The sequence below is a fragment of the Crinia signifera genome, chromosome 7 (assembly GCF_055691185.1).
Source record: "Crinia signifera chromosome 7, ASM5569118v1, whole genome shotgun sequence".
NCBI classification, from domain to species: domain Eukaryota; kingdom Metazoa; phylum Chordata; class Amphibia; order Anura; family Myobatrachidae; genus Crinia; species Crinia signifera.
In genome coordinates this window covers 23,746,621-23,769,285 of record NC_139223.1, presented here as the reverse complement: position 1 = coordinate 23,769,285, position 22,665 = coordinate 23,746,621, and the positions used below count along the sequence as shown (strand labels likewise).

Sequence of the window (22,665 nt, the reverse complement as noted above, 5' to 3'; positions counted from 1 at the left end):
CGATGGTTCTATCAATAGGTTGTACCACCAGGTGATACCACCTATACTATTAGCTCTGGTCACGTTATTGAGTAAATACAAAGGGAATGTGGACACAACATGAGGTGTTGGGGTTACATCAAAATGCCTAAGTTGTAGGAACTTAAAGAAGTCCTTGTGGGAGAGGGAGTATTGAGAATGGAGTTGTGATCATGTTAATAAAGAACCTGAGGATGTAACTTCTGTGAGTGATAACACCCCTTGAGAGACCCATGAGGTGAAAGAAAGATTTGGTATCAGGGAGGCAATGGCTTAGAATGACAGCTGAGTTCAGGGTAATGAAATATCTGAGGATGTCTTTACCACCTCCAGCCAAGCCTTACGGGTATGTAGGACCGAGGAGATCGGAACCAATAGGCGTATATCAATTAATATGGGGAGCCACAGACTGTCTATGATTGGGAATGGGGAGATTAAATTACGTTCCAAGGTCACCCACACTTTAGGATCATCTATCTCAAACCAAGCACCGACCTGAGCGAGAATACTCACAATTTGGTAATTGTGCAAGTCTGGGAACGCCACCCCCCCTCCTGTTTTGATAATGAAAGGATCTTCTGGGCTAATCTAGGTTTAGCTCCTTTCCACACGCATTTACTAAATGCTGAATGGAATTTATTTAACATGTATGTAGGGAGTAGAAGGGGTTCCAAATAGGTATAAAATCTTAGGTAATATCATCATCTTCAAAGCTGCAATTCTGCCAAGCCATGAGATTTGCAACATCATCCAATCAGTGGACAGCAGTGAGATCTTGTGGAGAAGTGGGACATACAGTGGTTAGTTGGGATTAGTTTGTCAATAGTGGGGGTAATGTGAATTCCCAGATATTTAAGTCTATTAATTTGCCAGAAGTATTGATATTTAGTTTGCAGCGATTGGAGGAGGTCAGTGGGGAAATTAATGGGGAGAGCTTCAGTCTTGGCCCCATTTAATTTATAGTAAGACACTGCTGAGTAATCATCTAATATCCTATGCAAGTTAGGAAGGGAACCCCCTGAGTCAGTGAGAGATAGCAAGACGTCATCCGCAAATAGGCAAATTTTGCAAGCCACGCCCGATATCCTCCGGACCACAACAGCATCTGAGGATCTTATAGTTTCGGCCAATGGTTCTATGGCCAGTGCAAAAACGAAGGGGGACAAGGGACAGCCCTGGCGAGTTCTATTGTAGATCGTAAAGGAGGAGGAAAGTAGACCGCTCACAAATACTCTGGCTGATGGAGAAGAATACAAGGCAGATATGGACGTTAGTGCATGGCCCGTTATCACAAATTTGCGTAGGACTGTATATACTGTAAGTAGCCCCAGTGGAGCCGATCAAAAGCCTTCTCTGCATCTAAGGACAGCAGCAGTAACGGTTCCCCCGACCCAGAGAAGGCCTCAACCAGGTTGATTATTCTCCTAGTGTTGTCAGGCGACTGTCTACCCTGCACAAATCCAACTTGGTCATGATTAATGAGAGTGGGGAGCAGAGGGTTGAGTCTGTTAGCTATTAGTTTTTCGTATATTTTAACATCCGAGTTAAGCAATGCTATGGAACGGTAGTTCGTTATGATAGCGGGGTTCTTCCCTGGTTAAGGGAAAGCAACTATCCTAGCTTCTAGCATTTCTTTTGGGAAACTCCCTAAAGTAGATGCTTCATTGAACATTTGAGACAGAAAAGGGGCAAGGACATCTTTAAAGCAGGAATAAAAGCTGTTAATATAGCCATCTGGGCCGGGAGCTTTTTCTGCTGGGAATGAGTCAATAATTGAGATAATCTCCTCTGGAGACCAGGCCTGCGGTAGCATGTGAAGGGCAGTCTCGCTAAGAGAAGGTAAATTAATCTGAGTCAGAAATTGGTCTATGGGAGAATCTGAGGGCTGTGTGGTTGCTGGGTCATCCGCCAGGTTGTAAAGATTAGAATAGTATGCAGCAAAGGCGTTTGCAAAATCTGAAGGGCTAGACACCTTAATGCCTTGGGCGTTTGCAATTGATCTTATACGGTCTTACGAGAGTTTACCTCTTAGCTTTCTAGTGAATTCTACCCACTCTATCTCCTTGTATATAGAATTTCTGTTTCAGCTTAGCTAAGGATCTATGAACATCCTGTAGAGCTAAGGCATTCCATTCCTCTCGTAAGAGGTCACGATAAATCTTAGAATCGGAAGGGGACTGTTTATGTCTAGCTTCTAAATCTACCATACGAGATTCAACATCCACTTGGTGAGCTACTGCTCTTTTACAGATGCGTGCAGCCGCCTGAATCGTGGAGCCCCGAATGACTGCTTTTAACGCACACCAGAAGGTAAATGGTGAGGTATCCTCTGGTTTCTAGATATAGAGAAAGAGTCTCGGAAATCGATTGCCGTGCCTCCAGATCAGATAGAAGGTACTCGCCTAGGCGCCAGGGGCTAGGGGGAGTCTGAATGGAAGATAAATTCCAATTGATGCATAGTGTAGCGTGATCGGACCAAGTTACTGGCAGGATGGAGGCCTTTGTAATTTGCTGCAAAGCCCATTTATCAGAAAAGGCGAGGTCAATGCGGGAGTAAGTTCTGTGGACTGGGGAGAAAAAGGTATAATCCCTTAGATTCGGATTTTTAGCCCTCCAGACATCGTAAAGATCATATTCATGAGTGATTCTCCGGAAAGCGGACTGGGTAGGAGCTATTGCCATGTCTATTAAGTTTAACCGTTTTGTCTAAAGAAGGGTCCAATACCAAATTAAAATCTCCCAGTACCATAATTAAGCCCTTAAGGCATGTATTGAGTGTGTTACAGAATTTCCTTAAAGGGAAGCTGCTTAGAATTAGGGGCATAGAGGACTGCCAGCGTTACTTGTTTGCCTTCTAATTTTCCAATTAAAATTAGGTATCTGCCCTCCTGATCGGAGATCTGTTGTTCTAATGCGAAGTTGCAAGACCTGGAAAATAACAGGGCAACACCCGCCTCCTTACTGGGGCCATTGGATTGGTAACAATGAGGGTATGAGGGGTTGAAAAATTGGGGAGGAGAGGACTGGAGGAAATGAGTTTCCGTAGAGAAACTACTTGGGCTTTCAGCTTACCAAAATATCTCAGTGCTAAACGTCTCTTATTAGGTGAATTAAGGCCTTTGACATTCAGTGATAACAATTTAACAATCTAGACAGTTGGTGAAGCACAAAGCTTCATAGTTAATTCTAAACATGCATATAAAAATAAATGTGTGCGTGCGATTATCATCCAAAATAAATCTAAAGGGGAGTAAAAACAACAGAAAAATGGAAATAGAATACAACAAAATATACAGGAGAACGTAGGGGCCTGAAGAAAAATAAAAGGAAAAAAGAGAAAGGAATAGCTCCATAAAGGGGCTACTGTGGGCCACCGACTTAGGTGACACAATGAGAGCGTGAGGGAATATCTGAAAACACCCTCACTCCTGAGAGGGCTGAAAGAAAAAAAGGGCTATATAAAAAATGGACATAACTTGTGGTCCTCATAGTCCCCATTAATCAGTGAAGATTACAGTTATTATTATAACAGGGTAACCATAATGAACATCCATACTAAAATTAACCTGTACTATATTATAAACCAAATTCGAACACAGGATATAGTAAAAATTACCATAAGGCACTCGCGTGTCGGAGAGTAGAGAACATGTTAATTGGACTGTAAAGGCCCTGTAAATGGTCGCAGTGCTAAATTAGTATAATGCAATTCTAAGTAAAATGGAACATGAGGAACTGTAAAGCAAACAACGAACAATGGATTATGAGTGGGACCTGAATATGCATTGAGAGATAAAGTCCAGAGCCTCAAAAACGTCATAGCCTTAATCGGGCTTGCCTGCCACCGACCAATCCCGGGAAACGTGCAGCTCATCCGGGCTCTTCGAAGTGGCTCCCTCCAACTTCCAGGAGGCCAAGAGTTTTGAGCCCTCAGCCGGTGTAGAAGCCACCAGTGTAGAGCCGTTTTTCCAGATGAGCAGTTTTGTAGGGAATCCCCATCTGTATGGGATATCGGCTTCTCAGAGGGCCTTCATAACCGGGTAGAATGACCTGTGGAGAGCGAGGGTAGCCGCAGATAAATCAGCAAAAATCTGGAGGTCTCCCAGGATAGAGGCGGAGCGGCTTGGTGGTCTAGCGGCCTTGAGGATCGAGTCCTTGATATGGAAATAGTGGAGAAGCAGTAATGTGTCTCGAGGAGTGTCTTGTGGAGCATTCCGCGCCTTTGGTAAGCGGTGGATACGGTCTATAAGGAAATCTGTGATCTGTGTGGTCGGCATCAATTTTGTAAAAAGATCAGTCACATATTCCGTTGGTAACGGTTTCTGGAATTCCTCTTATTTTAACGTTATTGCGTCTTGATCTGTCCTCTATATCGCAAATCTTAGCCTACAAGGCCTTCACTTCAGCCTGAACGCCCTCGTGGAGAACAAGAAGTTCATTATGTGATTTGACTACTTCATCCATCTTGTTTTCAAGGTGGTCTGTGCGATGTCCGAAAGCCTCTATATCCTGCTGGCAAGAGTGAAGTGCGGATTTGAATTCTGCTGACATGTCCATTTTAAACAAAGCCAGTAGTTGCTTCATCAGTCCCAGTGTAAGGGGAGCATCGTCCCCTTGAGGCAGTTGCTGGCCATTACCTGCCGTTGAGGGTTCAAATGGTGAGCTGAGTGCAGACAATGAAGCTACACCAGAGTCTTTCTTTGAGGCTTTCTTTGAGCTAAGGGACTGAGATGAGGTTTTAAAAAAGCTGACCTTAGGGACTCCAGTCTGTTTGTTTGCTTTTTTAGGAGACATAATTATGGCAGGGAGTATAGTGGATGAGGAGATTCACAGAATGATATGTGGGTCAAGTGTAAGGTCTCGCTAGTCCGCATACAGGTCACGGCTTGGTCAGTGACATTCAATCACTTTCTTGTAGCTTGCAAGTCATGTCAGAGTGAGGGAGTGTGTCAGCATCCTTTAAGGTTTTGGAGGTTTCATAATCAAGGACAGCAGGACATGGAAATCAGTATGAACGATATAGCTACCATGCAGCCTGGGCATAGCTAGAATGGCCGTGCCAGCACTGGCCTCCTCTATCACTGACCCCCTGATTGAGATGGGTTATGGGCCAGGGGGAAGGCAGGAGGAAAGTCACTTTATAGGGCAATTTATTAACAGTAGATCTGTAGTTGATAGCAGACCCAGTTGGCTGCAGAGCTGGCAGCTACTTGTAGCTGCAGTGTGGGCAGGATCCAGGATCCAAGATGGCCACCGGGAGTAATAGAGCTGGGGAGGCATTGAGTTTCACTCTCCTGTGGGGGGCTCCAGGGCCACACTGTGAGGAGGCAGAGGGCAGCGCTGGTGGTGGGGGATGTCTGCTTACCACAGAGCCCTGTTTCTGGGCTTCCAGCAGGTCCAGCGCTCCATTTTTGCCGCAATCCGCCTCCTGGAGCTCAGCCACTGTGTGCCTGCACAAATCGAGGCTGCGGCCTGCAGCAGGAAGTAGGCTGCAGTCAACGGGGGCTGATTACACGTCCCGCAGCTTCGCCAGAAGTTCTCTCCTGAGTCGGAGGGTCCCTGCCTGAGAGGTATGCAGCAAGAGAGGGTGCCGGAGACTGGTGGGGCCAAAGTGGGGAGTTTTAGGACAAAAGCTGCGTCCTCCACGGCTAGGCCACGCCCCCCAGTAAAAACAAACTTTTAACATGTACTTATTTCAACTAGCCAGCTCTTTCTATAAAACAGTGTGGGTCTTTGAAGTCAGAGATTCCTGAATGTACTCAGCTAATGACAACTTCCTTCTGACAACACACAGGTCGCAGTTTAGAGATTTACGTAGTCTTAAATTTTTTACAAAAATAACATTACAATAAATTATTTAATAATTAAAGAACTAAAAAAAGTATAATAAGCTTTGTCTGTAAAACTGTTTTGCTCTATATAGCACTTTCTTAAAAACTACAGAAAAAGTGGATAGTTTGTCATAACTTTAATAGGTTTATAATTAAAACACAAGGGTAGAGTTTACGGGTGATGTAATATCATTATTTTGCCTGAGTCCCCGTAGTAACCTGCTAACAAATACCCCATTGAGTTGGGAGCCACAGTATATAGATAAGCTTTCTTCCACCTCTGTGTTCTACAGAATTTTATGCTGATTTACAGGTGAGTTGCAATAATTCCACAAATCTGCACGATGCATCTGCAAAATAGTAAAAAAAAATATGTTACTCACATATTCACAGTACACATTCAGTAGGATGTAATGATGTCTGGTTTCAGAAGATGTGCAGGATGTCGGTCAAATTCAATTTTTTTTTTTTTAAAGGGCTATAATTTAAATGGATTGGTTTTGCCTTGTTAATGGTTCCCCTTTAAAAAATGTCAGATTTCATCCGGCATCCCGTATGACCACCAAACTCAGACTTCATTACATCCCATCCATTGTGTTCTCTCAGGCACACTAGCATTAATGCTAAATGTATACATTATATAAAACTTTACAAACCATATATACTCATATATATAATCATGATTTCTCTTTCTTACCATCTAATAAACGGTTAAGGTATATTCGATCTAGAACCTCATATTTGAAAAATATCTTTTACCCAGCTGCAGTTACCGATTTTAACCAAAATTTGTTTTGTTTTTGTGACCAAGATTATAATTTCGTTGTTTTACTATTTTTTTATTGTGTTGCAATGATAATAAATTCTTATCTTATCTTATCTTATCTTACTTGAGTATAAGCCTACTTTTTCAGAACATTTTTTATGCTGAAAAAGCCCCCCTCGGCTTATACTCGAGTGATGGTCCCACTTGAGTGAATACGTTTTCCCAGTTTTTTGTTGCAAAATTAGGTGCCTTGGCTTATATTCGGGTCAACTTATACTTGAGTATATACAGTAGTTTAAAAAGGATATATTTAATAAGACTATTGCAAGGTACTGTAAGAACTTTTTTAAAGTTTGATTATTTTAAATTTTTTTAGGAACACTTTATAACTCAATCAGGAAAATGTAGTAGGTGCATACAGCAGGGACAGTGCAAGTTTTATGTTGGCTACATGATTAAATATCTGGAAGCCACATTCCTCAAACCAGATGCTTTTTTTATGATTGTATACACTACAAAGAAAATACTTTACGTGATTTAAATGGTACTTTATAAAATTAATTTCTGTTTTTACACATTTTTCTTGGCTGTAAATCAGTGGTTACCAATCTGAAGGCACTCTTCAGACCACTTGATGGGACACGAACATAATATTGGTAATGGTGGAAGAAGAAGTTTCCTGAAGGTGGAAGAAGTCTCCTATTGCCATGGCGATGAACCATGTGGTGTCACTTCCAATTGCAGCGTCATCAGCGTCTCCTTGTGATTTTGCCTGACCAGTAATTCACTGGGAGCTACCCACACTGACCTCAGACATCAGCGATCATCTGCCACGTACTGACATGTGTGGAGGAAGCAGCATTAATTCTACAGGTGTAACCCCAGAAACAGTACACAGCCAGCAGCCGGACGCAGATTCCTGACTACACACTTCTCCTCTGCTACTCCTTAATATAAGGAAACACATACTGCTCACTTCTTCTCCACTCTTAAGTACTGGGGATATTTCAAATTGAGAGAAGGGGGTGTTTGGGACAGAAAAACTGTTGGGAGCCACTGCTGTAGATGCATTTGTTGAGCAGATGAGTTATTTATAAATAATCAGTCTCTTACATCCAGAATTCTGAAATACAAAATACTCCAAAATACAGTTTTTTTTAGCATGACTTGGATACAGTAGTGACTGCTTTGATATCTGATGGTTTGATGTACATACATTTTGTTTAATGTACAAAATTATTATAAATCTGTTTTTTACTGTATAAGATGTAAATGAAACATAAATTAATTTCATATATGCGCACAAACTTTGTTATAGTACATGCCCAAACATATTGTATAAAATTACCTTCAGGCTGTGTGTCAAATATGTATATAAAACATTACTACATATATGTTTAGACTAGGATCCCATCCCCTACATCAGAGGTTCCCAAAAAAGGTCCTCAAGGCACCCCACTGGTCCAGGTTTTAGGTATATCCATGGCTCAACACAGATGCTTACATCAGACTGACTGAGGTACTAATTAAGTCACCTGTGGCCAAGCATGGATATACTTAATACCTGGACCGTTGGGGTGCCTTGAGGACCGCATTTGTCAACCTCTGCCCTACATTAAATTATGCAAATATTCCAAAATACAGAATATCTTGACACACTCATTTTGTATATGGGAGAAACAACTTATAGTTCTATACTAGTCAAACACAACTTAAAACTTCAGGTTTACTAATGTTTATCAGAATATATTAACCAGAATACTGTACTGTACAGTAAGTTCACTTTATCCACTAATCTGGCTATTATTATTTTTTTTCCAAAACCATTCAGAATTTGTGACTTTTTTTATGATTGAACTATACCAAGAATATCTATATAAAACTTATCCAACACATTTTTACTAAAATAAATCACTTTTCTAAACATGTACATTATATGGTTTACTATAAACTGTAAGCCAATTAAATAAATAAAAGCAAAGGATCTACTTATATTAATAATAATGTTTCTTTGCAGAATCACCTAAGTATAGAATGGTGAACAAGACTTATATACCAGAATTCAACTTAGTTCCATTTTCCACAAAATCCGGATATACATTATTAATTGTCAGCGTCTTTTTCATCCTTTATGTGTTTGTACTGATCATTAATTCTATTATAATCACAGTGATATACATAAATGCTCAGTTACACACCCCCATGTACCTTTTTCTCTGTAACCTGGCCTTAGTAGATCTCTGTTATACAACCACTACTGTCCCTAACCTGCTGTACATGTTACTATCTGGGGATAATACAGTGTCCTTCATTCAATGCTTCACCCAGATGTATTTTTATGCTTTGGCTGCTGGTACAGAGGATATTCTAATATTCATTATGGCCTATGACCGATATGTTGCTATATGTGACCCTTTACACTATCATGATGTTTTAAACAAGAAAAACTGTTTGGTATTGGCATCTGGCACTTGGATAGTAAGTTTCTTAAACTCAGTTCTGTTTACAGTTTCAGCCTCACAAATGTTTTTCTGTCAAAAAAACACCATCCACCAGTTCTTCTGTGAAGCTAAAGCTCTGATTGACATCTCCTGTGGTGGCACTGAAAATGTTTATATTGTTGTCTTTCTAGATTTTTTGATATTGGGGCTTTTCCCTGTAATGTTCAGTGTAACATCATATATCAAAATTATTAGGGTCATCTTGCAGATAAAATCTAAGGACGGCAGAAAGAAAGCCTTCTCCACCTGCTCATCACACCTCACCGTTGTCATTATGTATTATACGACATGTTTGTCTGTTTATGCGATGCCACCATCAAAATACTCCAATGTCCTAGAACCAATCTTTACATCAGTGTACACAGTTATCACACCCATGATAAATCCTCTGATCTACAGTCTACGGAATAAAGATGTGAAAAGGGCTCTGCAGAGACTACTGGGGTTAAGATTAAGAGTTTAAAATGTTTAGGTAAAGGGCATTTAAAGCTGACACAGCTAAATGCACTGTTAGCACTTTAATGCACTATCATTAATTTAACATTGAATAATTTGTGCATTATATGTCTATAAATAAATACACATTAGATTGCAACAGTTTTAAGTTAAATATAGACTTAATTAAACTGGAGATGTAAACTGAATCCTGCATAAGTATGGTTGCCCCATATTCATGGGTCATTGTATTTCAGTTAGGGACATGCCAAGTTCCTGCCTGCATAGCCTTGTTCCCAGGGATATTTAGATCAAGTGCAGTTCTTGTGTGAAGTATTGTGCAGCAGTTCCTGTAATCTGTATATATATATATATATATATATATATATATATATATATATATATATATATAGATAGATATATATATATATATATATATATAGAGAGAGAGAGAGAGAGAGAGCTGTGTATCTCAGGTAATGTCCAGGAGACAGACACGTCACTGCAGCATTTATCCAAACAAAAGGATTTTATTGTAGCAGAGCCCCAACGGCTTGTTTCGGGGATAATTCCCCTTTCTCAAGGGGCAGGTACAAGTAAAATACACACAATATCAAATACCTTTAAATACACGTGCAATTGGCGCCAATCCGTCCTCCAGGCGTCTCCCACTCAAGCTGTACACCTGTGCACGGGTCCCACAGTGTAAGCGTCAGCGTCTCACACACGCCGAGGCAGGTTAGTTTCTGATGGATTGTCTGGTGGGATGTGATGTCCTCATATCTCAATACAGATTTAGTGAACATTACTCACAGAATAATTTTGTACAATAAATTAAATAGGTCATAGGTTTGATTTCTTTTTAAGTCTTGATTGACAAATGTGTATATTGTCCTATAGAAACAGGAGAATTATAAACTTGTGTGAACTACCCTAGGGTGTGAATACTGTAGGTAGGGAAAATATTTACGTCCAGTTTACAATTTTGGGAACTTGCTTCAGAACCCATTGCCAATTGCCCGATATGATGAATCAGGCATTTTGAACCTTCAATAAGCTTAATTAAGCCAACAATTGCATGTCATTTTTTTAGGACAAAATAAGTTGGCTTTTTGCATTTTTTTTTTCAATTTCTTTGTAATTAATCAAAATTCAAATGTTTTATTTATTCTTACTTTACAAACCGCCACCCCTCTCCCCAACACACACACTTGCATATGCTGACTCGCAAAAAAGGAAGTGTTAAACTGCGCTACATGCATCAGGTGTAATAAAATATCAAATGTAATTTATTAAAATAAAAGTCAGTACTTAAAAAGCAATATAAATTTGCTATGTAACAATAAAATACAGCTGGTACCATGAAGGTTTCAGTAATATGGATATATTCAATCAAGGTCCAAGTGTATTCCTGTCTAGTGTCATTCCTATAATGCTTTCCTTTTGTTCCCCAAATATTGGAGGCTGATTTTCCAAGGAAGAGGACTTTGAGGGAGAGACTGTGCTCTCCTTATAAGGGAACACCTATTTTTATGGAGTTCCACTTTGTGTGCTGGCTGTTTAGAGTCCAAATTTATAAAGCGGCTGTGGAGATAAAATGAAAGCAGGTCTGGTCACAGAATGAGCGGACAGGTGTGTGATCAAATTGGTGGCTGTCCGTTTCGCTTTGCAGAATCGCACCTAATTGGATTACCTCATAGAGTGTGATCTCACTACAGTAAATAAGGGGGTTGATGTATCAAGCCACAAAAAAATGGAGAAGTGGACTAGTTGAGAAATTGCCCTTAGCAGCCAATCAGCTTTGAAGTAGCATTTATCAAATTAATTAATTCTTCGACATGATATTTACATGCTATGAGCAACTTCTCCACTGGTCCATTTCTCAACTCCTTTCACTGCTTGATACATCAACCATTATATGTATTAATCATACTTTTTAATGAGTTACTTTGGCTTGTGACTAGTACCAATGCTCACATTTGGTTGTTGATGTTAATATTAGAGGGACATTTCGTCTCTAGGAGTGTGATGCTGAATTGAAATGCATTTTACTTCCCCACTGGATCTTGTGCACACTGGGTTCTCAATTATGAGCAGTACAAAACACACAAATTAGGCTCCACCAATTGACATTCAATAATTTTAGCATTAGAACAGGTGTTTAGAAAGAAGAAGAAGGAAAAGACTCTCTTTTTGTCGAGGCACGCTTACTTTGATAATTATAGTAAAATATAGAATGTTATGCAAGATAGGTTTTTTGGGGTTGACTAGCAAGGTTATCAATTTACAAGAGCCCTCTACGAGGTAATTGGATGATTATTAACACATTACTGTAGTTAATGGGATGTTCGCATTGTGTTAATTAAGTATATTAAAATTGTATCTTTATTAGTTAGTATTTAAAATAAGCACTAGACATGGACATACAAAAAAAAAAAAACAGACAAATACACATATCAAGGATTGAGGACACTCTATGTGAGCACTAAATAAAGAAAATATTGGATGTGATCCTTACAATTTAGAGACAGACCAGGCAGGTATATCATTTAACATGAGAAACAATTGTAAATATACAGTAATGTACAATGTTACAAAATCCACCCTCACAGACTTTAGGTATTTAAAGCAGAATTATAATGTTTGTAAGTTTTCAAGATAATTTTTATTAAAGGTTTTGCTCTGTTACGCACAGAAGGGATAAAGGGTACAGAATAATGATGGGGTTGGAGGGGGGAAAGGGTATAATCCAACATACATTGGTTTAAATATAAACAGCATAAATGTAATAGTAATCTATATATATAAAAATCGATGTGTGTATATGTGTATGTGTATATGTTCACTATGGACTCTAAAATGGCTTGACCGATTTTGATGAAATTTTCAGGTAGTCTTCAGATTAGTCCATCGGGTGATACTGTGAAGTTTGGTAGCGATCGGATCAACAGAATTTTTTTTTGGCAATTTTCACCAAAGTTGTGCAACGGAACCAGATTGACCATCAAAAATTGTCACCAAATTTAATCGAGGCAACAATCATCGGTGGAAAATTCAAAGGCGAAGACGTACTGATTCCATGCATACCAATGATTTTTAATTAGTACTTCCCATGCGAAGCTGGGGCTGGTCACTAGTATCACATAAAACAAAAGTGTGAACAAAGCAAACAATAAGATTCGGTTATAATATAAGGTAATAAACTAGGTGGTTTCTCCAGTAAATTATGCCATATCAAATAGTAGGGTTGCCCCTTCTGTCGAAGTTATAGACTCCCGCACAAAGTCCATGTCACCGTTGGGGAAGAAGGTTTGGGGGAGGGAGGTAGGCCCATTGTTTCCATTTAGAACGAGTCGAGTGGTGGATTTTCCTGATAATTTTACAAAATGGGGGAAGAGAGGAGTTTTTTTCAGTCTTGGGCTATTGCGACATGGGTGGCTATGAAAAAATGGCCTAATACTTAACATTTGGGCTGTAGAATATCTGGTGGATAGACGTGAAGCAACGCCGATAATGGGTATTCTTAATTTAAGACTCCAAGGACTCTGGAAGCAACATCGAAGACTCCCTTCCAGAGAGGTCTTATTTTCGAACAGGCCCAGAAGATGTGGTAGATGTCTCCAATCTCGTTGCAATTTCTCCAACAAAGGTTGGGGATTGAGGGCCAGATTCTATGCAGTTTAGCAGGGGTAAAGTATAAGTCATGTATGAGTTTGAAATGCAGTTCTAAGTGGTTGCTACATTTACAGATGTAGCGCCTGTCTTCTTTGCTGGGCGCCCGCCAGATCCCTTTCACTGGCGAGCACCGGCGATAGGGACTGGTATGCGCGTCCCAGTATCACGGCGGCTGGGCGCTGTCTCCGCTTCAGGGAGACACTGCCCAGTTCAGGGGGGTCGGAGCCATGAGGGGAACCGGCGGTTACGGCGGGGGAAGCAGCGTGGGACCCCCGGAAGGCTCCGTTGCCATGGGGCACACGAGCATCTCGTGCACGCGCACCCCTGGCACTAGCGTCTCTCAAAGAAGAGAGATGCTACATCTGTAGATATCTGAGATAGATTTTTTCCCACTGGTGGCATGATGATGATCTTACTACACTCTTCAGCCAATGAACAATCCGGCCATAGGAAAATAGTTCCCTATCTGAGAGGTTAAATTGAAGTTGAAGAGAACTAAAGGGGGTTATAGAAACACCATCTACTAATGTGGTGATAGAAACAATACCACAGTTAGTTCGTTTTATATTTGGCAATAATTTTAATAGGGCATGCAGAGAGAGGTCGCAGGAAGGGAGGGAGACAAATTTTGAAGATATCACTAGTGTGTGACATGTGGGTCATGAGAGGGAATCTGAGACAGCACGTGTATGAATGTATGAGGGTCTCTGTTGAGAAAGGGTCCAGAAGAGATCTATTAGAGATGTACAGGAGAACAACTGAGTTTCCAGATCAACCCATTGTTTTTTGCCTTAAGGTAAAGACCAGTCATTAATTTGGGCCACTAAACAAGCTAGGTGGTTTTTCTTTACATTAAGTCCAGGACTTCTAGGCCACCCTGTTTCCGCAATCTAGTTAATCTCTTATATGCCATGTGGGTGGGGGTGGGGTTCTTCCAAATATATTTCAAAATTATAGAGTGAATTTGGTTAATGGTTTTCTGTGGGACTAGGTATGGGATTGCACGAAAAAGGTTCATTAGTCTTGGTAATATTGACATTTTAAATGCTGAAATCCTACCAAGCCAAGTTATTTCCAGACTAAACCAAGCTTTTAATAATGCATCAATCTGGGAAATCAGGGGAATGAAGTTGATGTCTGTGACTGTGGCTAAGGAGTTGGGGATATTAACTCCAAGGTATACAATGTAATCCTTCTTCCAATTATATTTATATTGCCTTTGAAATGCAGAGATTTTATTTACATTCAGGTTGAATGGCAGGGCTTCAGTCTTGGTCGTATTGAGTTTATAGAATGACGCTGTGCTAAAACGGTCAATAATGGCAAGTAGGGCAGGTAATGATGTGTCAGGTTTTGTTGCCAAGAGAAGGATGTCATCATCAAACTTATCTTATGATTAGATGAGCCCACACTTACACCTGGGAAGGCTAAGGACTGACGTATCGTAATTGTGAGGGGTTCTATAGCTAATACATATATGATAGGTGACAGGGGACCTATCATGTATGTATTAGCTATAGAACCCCTCGCAATGACGATACGTCAGTCCTTTGCCTTGTTCCATTGGAGATCTTAAAAGGAGGCGAAAACCATTACTAAACACTACTGCTTTGGGTGAGCTATAAAGTGCCAGTATGGAGGAAAGGATTGGGCCCCAGAGGCCAAATCTTATCAATGTTTCTGTGAGAAAGCCCCAGTGAAGCCTATCAAAGGCCTTCTCAGAATCTAAAAATAGGAAGAGTGCTTTGTCTCCTTTGCGAGAGATGTATTCTGCAAGGACAAATATCTGTCGCTTGGCGACCTCTGACAAAACCTACTTGATCCGGATGGATTAGATTTGGAATTAGAGGGGCTAATCTGTTTGCAATTTATTTTGAGAAAATCTTCTGGTCAGTGTTTAGCAGGGCTATCGGTTTTGACAAAGCGAAGGGTCTTTTCCCTGGTTATGGATCGTAATAATACGGGCCTGTAACATTTCATCCGGAAGTATACCTGCTTCAGTGGCATAGTTAAACAAGGAGGCAGGGGAAGGTGCAAGTTCCTTAGAGTATTTTTTATAAAATGCATTGGTAAAACAATCCGGGCCTGGGGCCTTCGCTCGGGGCAGGGATTTAATTACTTGCGCAATTTCTTCCACTGACCATTTTGCGTTAAGTGAAGCTAAATCTTCTGAGGGCACTTTGGGGACGTTTAGGGAATCTAAAAAGCTATTAAGGTAGGGTTGGGTTGCGGAGTATTAGGGTCCGAATCGAGGTTATAGAGATTGTCATAAAATTTAGCAAACGCGTCCGCTATACCAGAGGGGTTTAACAACGTCTGTCCTCCTTGAGTCTGAATGAATTTAATTCTGTTCCTAGTTTGGCGAAGGTGGAATTTATGGGCTAAAAATTTGCCAGATTTATTACCCGGGGGGTAAAATATCTGTTGGAGTTTAGAGGATGCATACTTCATACAGTTTAAAAAGAGTTTTTGGAGTTGGTTTCTAATTGATATAATTTCTCGCTTCAAGATGCGAGAGGGTCGGCATCTGTTAAGGGACACAGCTTGGAGTAGCTTCAACTCCAATTCCTCCTGCATTATCAATCGTTGCTTCTTCAACCTGGCTCCAGTTTGGATGATAACCACCCTAAGGACCGCTTTTAAGGCACACCAATGGGTTGAGATTGAGGTATCAGATGCAGAGTTATGTTCTAAGTATGTAGAGAGGGCGTTTGAGAGAAGTAATGAGGCCTCGGGGAGTCTAAAATGTAATCCGGTAGTCTCCATGGTTTAGGAAAGGATTTTGTTTGATTAGAGCTCCATGTCCAAGTCCCCGTCGCATGATCAGACCATGTAATTGGCACAATAGTTGATTTGGTAGTGTGTTGCCGTGACCATTTATCCACCACTATTAGATCAATATGCGAGTATGAGTTATGAACATGCAAGAAAAAGGTATAATCTTTAACTGAAGGTAATTGCGTGCGCCATGCATTGTAAAGGTCGAACTCAGTAAGTAAGTGACTAAGAGTGAGTAATGGGTGGCAATTCGGAAGCGACCTGGACTGGGCAGGGAAGGTATTTATGTAATAAATGGGCTCCCGTTTTTCTTATGAGAACGCGTCCCCTCGCCACGCTTCGGGTACGGTGGCTCGCTGCGCTCGCCACACTATATAAAATCAACTCCATGTGTAGTTGGATAGTAGGGGTATGAAAAAATGGGGTGCATTTAACATGGGAGCCCAGATAATACATAAGTACCGAAGGGGATTTATCAAGTTTCTCATTCAGAACCAGGTTAAAGTCGCCCATAACAACCACAAGTCCCCTCTGAACCAATCGCATTGTCTGAAAAAGTTTGCATTGGAACTCAATTTGGTTAATATCCGGGGTAAATAGTGAGACAAGGGTAACCTCTATGTCCTCTAATTTCCCCACTAGAATCAGGTATCTCCCCTCTTTATCTTAGTAGAGGCTCCCTGGGGAGAGTAGGCAAGGTTCACAGCAGGCCACGTCCAGTGGGAGGAGGCAGCACTGCAGCGGCCCATCTCCCTCATCCAAGATAGTCGCCGGCTATGAGAGCTCCGGTGTTCAGAGCTTCCGTGGGTCCCCGGTGGGTGCATGTAGGGGAGAGGCGGGTATGCAGAGCACTGGGGCCGCGGGCAGGAGAAGTTTGGAGCAGTACCCACCAGGACAGGCACTGATGTGCAGGCAGTCACTAGGCGGCACCGACTGCGTGTCCCCGCAATCGAGGTCCCGGCCCCAGGAGGGGTGAGTAGGCCACAACCTGCAGGGATGGCTAAGGAGCCTGTCCCCCAGTAGGGTTGACTGATGTTTGGCCTTGGGCCTTGGCACACTGGTAGGAACTGGTGGGCTAATGTAGAAGAGATATTGCAGGAGCACAAGTGAAGCACGTCTCTCCTCTTTGCCAGCTAGCCACACACCCCCTAGCCCTGCCTGTTTCCCCAGGTAGCAAGAACAAGTAAAACCCTAACACACCTTATGTCACTCCTCCTCTTTCAGAAGTAGGTGCTAATTAGTCTGTTGACAGGCTGACCTAAAAAGGGCATAATGGATGGATTCAGCACTCTCTCTTCATCCATACCTCTATGAACTCTTAAGTAGTTTTTTTTTTTTACAAAAGTCCAAACTATATATACAGTATATAGATAGATAGATACTGTAGATAGACAGACAGACAGATATAAAGGGGTGGTCCAGGAAAGTGCCAAAAATTAAGTAAAGGCTACTTAACTATTATCTTTAAGATTATATTGATGTTTAGGAGGATAAGACCCAATAATTTCAAAACATGATTTATTCTAAAATATACTTAAATATGTACTGCTACACTGTTATACTATATACACCTCTAAAGTATATATTGTGGCCAATTGTGAGACAAATGTACTGTAATTAAGCTTTTTTTCACAGGATGAGTTTATTAACAAGAAAAAGCTAAACTATTGTGACAATAGTCACTCAAAAGCGCTGGCAACAAATGCACTTTACTGTAATATCCAGAAATTATACTTCAATGTATAGTAACACAGTCACTTTAAATGATCGGGCAGTGCTGCAGCACCTACTAAGAGGGTGTGTACCTCTGGGATACAATAAATGGAAATGTTACAGTCTAAGTGGCAATCAGCCACAAAGTCTGCTAAGGGGTGCAGCTGTGCTCAATCATGCAAATACCAATACAACTATGTAAGTTCATATAAACTTTTTTATTAATATTAAAACATGATAAGAAAAATATACAAATTTCATGAAAGTGCACTTTACAAGAAATACACACACAGGACAAACAAGACTCACAACATGTAACACTTAAAAGTCATTGATTAAATGGCTGAGGCTATGAGGCTAGAAATGGCTCTTTATCACTTTTGGGCATAAGTATGCAGATACAATGAGGTGAATGCCACCTTATATTTACCAGTCCCGCTCTTGGTGAATAGTCCTTGGCATTAATTTGTAATCCTGTATGGAGTGATATACATCAGGTTTGCAGTTTCCCTAACTTTACCAGAGTTGCGCGCCGGACAATGGAATTGTAGGAGGTACTCCTGCACCAATAGGACTCCAGTTTATTAACAACTTGTTCAGCTCACTTTTGAACATGATTTTTTTTATCATCCAATTCGTTTCGTCCTTGAGGGTGTTCAGTTTCAACCGTATGCAAAATTTCCAATAAAGTTTATTTAATTAATTATAACAGTAAACAAAAACTTTAAAAATGTACTTATATTAACTGTTCCTATACAACAGTGTGGGTCTTTCAAGTCAGAGATTCTAGAATGTACACAGCTAAATGACAGCAGTCAAACATTTTTTACAAAACTAACATTACAATAAATAATTTAATAATTAGTTGAAGAACTAAAAAATGTATATTAAGCTTTTTCTGTAAATTTGTGTTTGCTCTATATACTGTAGTACTCTCTCTTCATCCCTACCCCCATTATCTCTTAAGTGTTTTTTTTTTGCAAAGCCCAAACTATATATACAAAGGGGTGGTCAGTAGTGGCTAATTACCTATTATCTTTAAGATTTTCAACCTTTATTATATCAATGTTTAGGAGGATAATTCTCCAATTATAGGTATTAAAATCCAGAGAAGACCCAATAATATCAAAACATGATTTATTGTAAAACACAGCTGAAAATGTACTTTTACCACACATATATTGTGGCCAATTGTGAGACAGATGTACTGTAGTTAAACTTAACTGTAAGCTACTGTATTCACAGGATGAGATTGTCAAATTGTTCAGCTCACTTTTGAACATGATTTTTTTATCACCCAATGCGTTTCATCTTTGATAGTGTTCAGTTTCTACTGTACTGTATGTGAAAAATTCCCAAAAAGTTTATTTAATTAAATATAACAGTAAAAACAAACTTTTTTTTTTTTAAAACATTAGTTGTTATTGGTTTTATGTAATAGCAAACAAAATAATAAGATACAGAAAGGCAAGGCAAAACAAAACAGGGGAAAATAAAAACAAGGAAAGGCACACATTGGTATTGTCACAAGTACATATATAGGAACAACCATAATTACATATATGAACGTCAGTCAGAAGGCGCTAAAAAAGAGAATGTGGCATGGAGAGACTGGTCTATTGAGTGAGATCAACCGCCCATTCCAGAACAATTGAGTAGTGGTCCAATATTCAGTATAGTTTTATTATTAATTTCATTGTATACAAATCATTGTTTCCATGCATAAGCACTTAATATATCTATTGTAAAGCGCAACGGAATCTGCTGCGCTATATAAGAAACTGCAAATAAGTAAATAATAAATAAATATATGCTGTTTATCAATATGCACTTTTAAATATCAAGCACCTGTCACTTTTCCTTTGTAAGATGGCTGTGCGTTCCACAGTAAACATCTCTAATACAGCGCCATGCGTTAAATTGAAATCCAGGAACGAGCGCTTCTAAGACCCGGCGTGAGGCTGACGTCATTAGGAGGGCGGACACCAGGTGAAAAAAATAATATTACATCTAACAATGAATCAGATAAAGATAAAGCAACTAAAATATTCAATTCAAGTGCTCGAACCCTCACAAAGGAGGAAGATAAAATCCTTAAAAAGGGACTCAAATTTGCCCCGGATAACGAAATAGATCACTTTAAGACATTTGTTGATGTTCATAAATTTTCTAGAAAATGAACTGTAAGAAAGTTCTTTAAAATAAAGGAAACAGAGGGCGAAGTGACCACTAATGAGCCATCAAAGTTCAAGAAAAAATCCACTTTCAACCCAGTGCATGTAAAAGGTAGTATGTTAGATTGTTTCATTAAATCCGTGATTTTAGATCTAAAATCAATGAAAAATAGAACTAAAAATAGAAAGATTCAGAATATTACAAAGAAAGAGAGAGAAGCCATTAAAGCTTTGAAAAAATGATGATTCCATTGTAATAAAGCCCTGTGATAAAGGGGGGGGGGGGGGCATAGCGATTTTAGATAAAACAGAATATGTAAAAGAAATTGAAAGCCAATTAAAAAGTGACAACACCTATGTAAACTTAAAAAATGACCCTACAGCAAAGATTAAGAATAACTATCTTAAACTTTTGGAGAAGTATCTAGCAAATGGTGTAATATCCAAACAGAATTTGAATATTTAAATATACAGAATCTGAAAACTCCATCCATTTATTGCCTTCCTAAGGTACATAAAGACCCCATTGCCCCCCCCAGGACGTCCAATTATTGTAGGGTCAGGCAGATTTACTACAAACCTTTCAGAGATTATAGATTATTACCTACAAACATTCATCCAAGAAGGTCAATCTTACCTAAGAGACACACTCGACATATTTAACAAATTGGAAAAAATAAAAGAAGTAGAAAATTTAACTTTGGTGACAGCCGACGTCACTTCCTTATACACAATTATTCAACACGAACAGGGAATTCAATCGGTAAAATGGCACTTGGATAAATCAGAGATGCAAAAAGAAAAAAATGATTTTATTCTTGAAGGAATAGAATTTATTCTAACAAATAATTACTTCTTTTTTTGAGGGTGATTATTATCTCCAGAAGATTGGAACAGCCATGGGTGTCAATTTTTTGGATCTCACGATTTATATCAAGGAGAATAAAATACAAACAAAAGGCTATTCAAAGCCGACAGACTCCAACAGCTACTATTCAAAGCCGACAGACTCCAACAGCTACATCCCACAAAATAGTAATCACCACCCTAATTGGTTGAGGGGAATACCAAAGGGTCAATTCCTTAGATTAAAAAGAAATTGTAGTGAGGTCGACCTCCTTGAAACCCAAATGTCCACTATGGGCAAAAGATTTATTAATAAAGGCTATAAAATGTAAAGTATTGAAAATGTAAAAGAAGAAGTGAATCTGATGGATAGAAAGTCCCTGTTAAAGAAAAAAACAAGAGAGCCCACAGACAAGAGTGATATAGAATGGGCCTTCTTTTCAGGCTTTAGTGCTGAATACAAACAAATGGAACGCATCATCAAAAAACATTGGAGCATTCTTTTAAGAGATCCAGTTCTTAAAGATTCACTACCAATAAAACCGTAATTTATCTATCGGAAGGCCCCAAATCTTAAAAATGCTCTAGTAAAAAGTGCCCTTCCCTTTGAAGCTATTAACGCAGTCCGCACACAGGATTTTCACAGGTGCGGAACGTGTATAGCATGTAGAGCCATCCCTGCTAAAACATCGAAGTTTACAGATTTTAGAATAAACTGTAGGAATTTTAAAATTAAAGATTTTATTACCTGCCATACTAGTAATGTTATATATTTTATTGAATGTGAATGTGGATTGATTTATGTTGGACCTACAACCAGAGCTCTAAAAACAAGAATCTCTGAGCACGTGAGAAATATCAAAAAGGGACAGGTCACACATACCCTATCTGAGCATTTTAAATTAAGACATAACTGCTTGGTTAATGCAATAAAAAGGTTTATGGGCATTCAGAATATTAAAGCAAACTGGAAAGATAGAGATATAGAGAGTAAACTAGCGAGAGCTGAAATTAAATGGATTTTTAATTTGGATACAATGGTCCCTAATGGACTTAATGCAGATTTTGAGTTGAAGTGGTTTTTAAATTGAATTTTTAAATTGTTTTAAATTGTTTTTCTTAGATTTTAATTGACACTCCTCTATTTTTAATTGACTCCCCTCTAATTCAAATAAGCCCTTTATAAATATAGCATTTCCAAAAGATGTATCCTGTTTTTCCATGTATTTATCACCTGTAATATGCAAAATCGAGATAGTCATGTGTTCCAAATAATAGTTTTATTATTAATTTCATTTTATACAAATCATTGTTTCCATGCATAAGCACTTTATATATGTTGTTTATCAATATGCACTTTTAAATATCAAGCACCTGTAACTTTTCCTTTGTAAGATGGCCGTGTGTTCCACAGTAAACATCTCTAATACAGCGCCATGCGTTCCATTGAAATCCAGGAACTAGCGCTTCTAAGACTCGGCGTGAGGCTGACGTCATTAGGAGGGCGGACACCAGGTGATGCGCGACGGAGGGCCCACTCCGGGCGCAGCGCTGGCTCCAGCCCCCTGCTGACAGATGCTCCTCCCGGCCAATGATATACAGCCATCTTTTAGGTATGGCTCCAGCCCCCTGTACACAGACGCTCTCCCCAGCAAAGGGTTCATAGCGTCACTACAGGAAGTATGAAACCAGGCATAATGAACCTGGATATCCGTGCATTCCAAGCATGAGGAACGCACAGGCGCTTTATTTATATCCACCTGGCTTTTTTGTGTCTTTGAGATTTCACTTTAATTCTTTTGCTGTAAGCAATATTATAATTTATATTATCTTTTTATGATATGTCTAGATATACTTTTATGAAATAACCCCGCTGTGACCCCTCCTCTTTCCGGAGTACCTACTTCGTGGTTATTGGGCATAAATAT

General features: G+C 39.6%; 1 protein-coding gene across 1 annotated transcript; it reads left to right on the top strand.

Annotated features, from left to right (window-relative positions):
* The first annotated feature begins 8,943 nt into the window (after positions 1-8,943).
* LOC146021098 (olfactory receptor 1-like) lies at positions 8,944-9,579 on the top strand. The gene has a single exon (XM_083154900.1). The coding sequence runs from the start codon at positions 8,944-8,946 to the stop codon at positions 9,577-9,579; it is 636 nt and encodes a 211-aa protein (XP_083011026.1).
* Positions 9,580-22,665: the final 13,086 nt, after the last annotated feature.